Source organism: Metarhizium robertsii (assembly GCF_000187425.2).
Source record: "Metarhizium robertsii ARSEF 23 chromosome Unknown MAA_Scf_9, whole genome shotgun sequence".
NCBI classification, from domain to species: Eukaryota; Fungi; Ascomycota; class Sordariomycetes; order Hypocreales; family Clavicipitaceae; genus Metarhizium; species Metarhizium robertsii.
Genome location: NW_011942237.1, coordinates 9630 through 13395, shown reverse-complemented (window position 1 = coordinate 13395; position 3766 = coordinate 9630). Strand labels below are relative to the sequence as shown.

Here is a 3766-nt window from a genome sequence, read left to right as displayed (position 1 = left end):
TGGCCAGCCACCCTGATTTCATCAGGTGGCTGGGAAGTCTTCTAAACTAAAGATAAAAGACATGAGCCCTTCTGAAGGATAGAAAGAACAACAACAATAATTTATATTGAAGAAATAAGCTTAGTTAATAATGAGTCTCATAACGTGACAGGTCAAGGAGCTTTCTCAGCAGAACTCCAATGTTCATTTGGTCAAAGGGAATGTTACGGATCCCGAGTCCATGCTCACGGCTGCCACAGAAGTGACCAAGATCACTGGTGGTGTCGGATGATGGTGCCTCTGTTGTCTGACCACGCAACCGTTTTGCTGCCTGGGTGGCAAAAGCAGTCGTCATACTGCTGCCTTCAGGCAGCAGTATTCCGAAAAGTATTAAGGACCTTGAGTTGCTGCAGTGTAGGAAAAAAGACAGTCATGAATATACAAGAATTGCAACCGTGTAACGCGACAGTAGGCCTGTAGACCCGCGGCGTTAGAATTTCGCGGGATGTACCTAGGTAGCAAAACGAATAACGAATTCTCAGAACATTTTTAAGCACTTTTCTCTTAATTTTGTAACGTTTTCAGTCAATTTTTACGCTCGCAGTCTAGTCTAGCCTATTATAATGGCTATAGCGCACTACCAACGGTTCTAGGTAAATTCTCGCCTAGACTAGCTAAGCACTCTTATCTGGTATTGCCCGGCCCCCTATGGCCTTCACAGCTACTAGGCGACAGGAGTCTTTGCGAGAGTCTTTTTCGAACTTTTGCTCGCGCATTGCTTGGCCTGGGCCTCTATGGCTGCATAGTCCTTATTGACAGCTTTGGGTGGACGTGTTGGGCTGCTCAGTGGACTCGTCCTCTTTCTTAGAATCAGGGACAGGGCGTGGTTCTCTCCCTAAATACTTGTCCTCCATTATCTTGTTCGCGCAGTCCTGAGCCTTAGCGTCATCAAGAGAGGCTGGGTTTCCGCAGCTCTTAAATGCATCTAGACAGAATTGTTTGTCGAATAGAGCATTGCTTGTAGCCTCCATTACTTGGCAGTATTGATCGATGGTTTGGCCGGTGGATTCGGACTTGGACGGGTTTGCAGGCTTTGGCTTCTCGCCCTTGATGCACGCCTCTGATGCGATTTTCCGCTCCTGTTCGCAGTCCTCGCGAGTCTCGCCTGACTTCTTAAGCACCATGTCCTTCATGCACTGGGAAAAAGCACGGTTGCCTGGGACGGCACACTGAGCCTTTTTCTTGCGGGCGTCGTTCCCGTCAACAACAGTTCCGTTCTGCACCTCGACGTCAAGGCAGCCCTTCTTAGCGTCTTCGCGCTCCTTGTTGCATCGTTCGCGGAGGCTGTCCGCCGGCTCATCGCGCTGGGGTGTTTCGAAGCACTTGTCAAACACCTTAACGGACGCCTGGAGGCAGATGTCGTCGCGGCTGCCTGGCGCCGGCGCGTTGCTCTCAGTGCTAACCGGTGCGGCAAGGGCATGTCCCATAAGGGAGGCGAGGATAATAGCAGCGGCTTTCATAGTTGTCAACGTGACTTGCGTGTGTTTTTGAAAAAGAAAGTAAGGTATGTGGCCAAAGGACAGTGATCTTAGTGAGAAGTGAATGAGTTAAATGTGTTGAACGGCTTAAACAGAGAAGGTCTTACGTCGGCTAGTTATTTATACACAGCCGAGCCCTAAACTAATATATGCCATCCTTTAAATCTCTACTTGCTGTGTACAAAGACCTGGGCTTTCATTCCCTCTATCTATGCATCTATGCACTTTAGATAGCCATGAGTCGCAAGAATATCTAGAGTTGTCTTGGAAAAGCCTAATGCATAATATGACGCGCGTGTACATCCCTGTCCGAAACCGCTCTAAGTCATGGGTTCAACATCGTGTCATTTAAGCTAGTGTCTGCTCTATCGATATCCATTATGCGCAGTGTGTTTTGAAACACGGCGAGGCCTATCATGGAATGTAGGGGCGGAAAATGATTTGCATCCGTGGCCATCTTTCATCACGCAAGTGGTCGAGGTCTTTAATTACATACAATACATGAATCATGTCGTGCCCACTGCATGAGAACTAGACGCGCAAGCCTGCAAGAGCAGTAAGTCAATTCTGCCAGGCTATACGTATTTCCTGCATAACGACACTTATTTATCTCATGGGCCACATGCTGACGGTCCGACTGGTAATAATTGTGGAGAACCTTAAGGATTGTGTCAGACAATTGGGGGCCACAAAAAGATCGAGTATAATGGCGCCGAAGGCGCTAATTGTGTTCAATGAGAACAAGTTGGAACAGGAAAGAAAGAGTGGGGAGTTGCTGAGTTGACAGTTCAAGTTTCATGGTTGAGAGGAGCGAAGGTCATTGAAAATGTGGTCTATGGAGTTGTTCTGCCTTAGCTTCCAGTCTTTCGTACTCAGCTATTGCTTCTGGGTCAGCCTTAATGGCTTCAAGATGACAGTGAGTCAAGTACACTTGTTCGAGATCCTTGCCCCTACTCAACGCCACATATGCTTGTCCGTCAGAGACGATGTTAGAATTAAAGGCGACGGTAACAGCTGGCAGTGACAGGCCTTGAACCTTGTGGATTGTCAAACGTAAATGCGTTGTGACTGAAAGCTGCGCACGCTTATACTGCACCCCATTCGTCTGAAAATACGACGAAGTTTTATGCAAGTGCATGACCTGAAATGCATTAGCTGCTTTGCGGGTCTCTCAGCTTCAACGGTAGGGCCAAAGGAAAAAGAACTTACTTGGATACCACTTTAGGCGAATTCAAAACTTAAGATAAAGACGTCAAAATAGGAAGAAAAATCGAGGTGCGACCCTTGAGCCTGCAGTCTCCAATTCATTGGGGTGTAAGGACACAGCAGTCCAACAATTATCACACATAGGGGATGAGGACGCGAGTAATGCATGGCCTTGATTAATGCTTGATGGCCCGAGGGACCCGCATAGCCGGGCAACCTTGCGTCGACACATGATGAGTTTGACAGAACCTGACACGTATAGAGTAAATTGTACCACTGTGACTCTATGATACTTGGAGTGTAAGCGAGCAGGGGGGTCCAAGTTTAAAAGTAGCTTCGCTTTAATCGCGTCAAAATGCCTTTAAAGCGCAATGCATGTGACTAATAACGGGCAAATCACAGCAAAATGTAGCTTGCCATGATACTCCGTACGAGTCACGCCAGTTGTGGGCTGCTACCCGTAAACTCCATGTGCCGTGGAATGCCGCGTTTAACGCCACATGAATTCACAATACGCGGAGTGGCGGACTATGTACAACAGCGAGGAACATGTGCTCATTGAGTCATTCATGGAGTATGCCAAGAGATAAATCAATAGTATCTAATGTCAACAGAGCTTGTCTTGCTTGGTCAAGCCGTGTGCCGCGTAACAGTCTTGACTCTTAACCTGAGACGACATGGAGTCACAAAGAGAATATGAAGAGCGCCCCTGCAGTGGCTTCACGTTAATGTACTCGGCGCCACAATAACTTGACGAATTAGAAGAGTTTACGCGTCCAGCCCACCATAGGTTAACGGGTCTACCTGTGCCAAGCCCTACTAGTACTAGTTGGTAATTTAGCCATTACTACTAGTAACTACCTAAGTTGACATAGTTACTTTAAGCTTCGTATAATAGCTAGCCCTAGAGTTGAGAATATAAAAGTCCAAGTCTTTCATCTTCTCAAAGAGGATATTTTCTATGCTGGCAACGCTGCGATAGAACGAGACGTGTCATGTATGACATGATTGTTTGTCAAAGTGTCAGATTGTGGAGTTGCAGG

The 3766-nt window shown here is 47.1% G+C and overlaps 1 protein-coding gene across 1 annotated transcript; it reads right to left on the bottom strand.

The window, feature by feature from the left end:
* Nucleotides 1-788: 788 nt before the first annotated feature.
* Nucleotides 789-1499, bottom strand: MAA_01609 (uncharacterized protein; the record flags this gene model as incomplete). Its single annotated transcript, XM_007819607.1, has 1 exon — nucleotides 789-1499. One exon carries the CDS (start codon nucleotides 1497-1499, stop codon nucleotides 789-791), a length of 711 nt encoding a protein of 236 aa, XP_007817798.1.
* Nucleotides 1500-3766: the final 2267 nt, after the last annotated feature.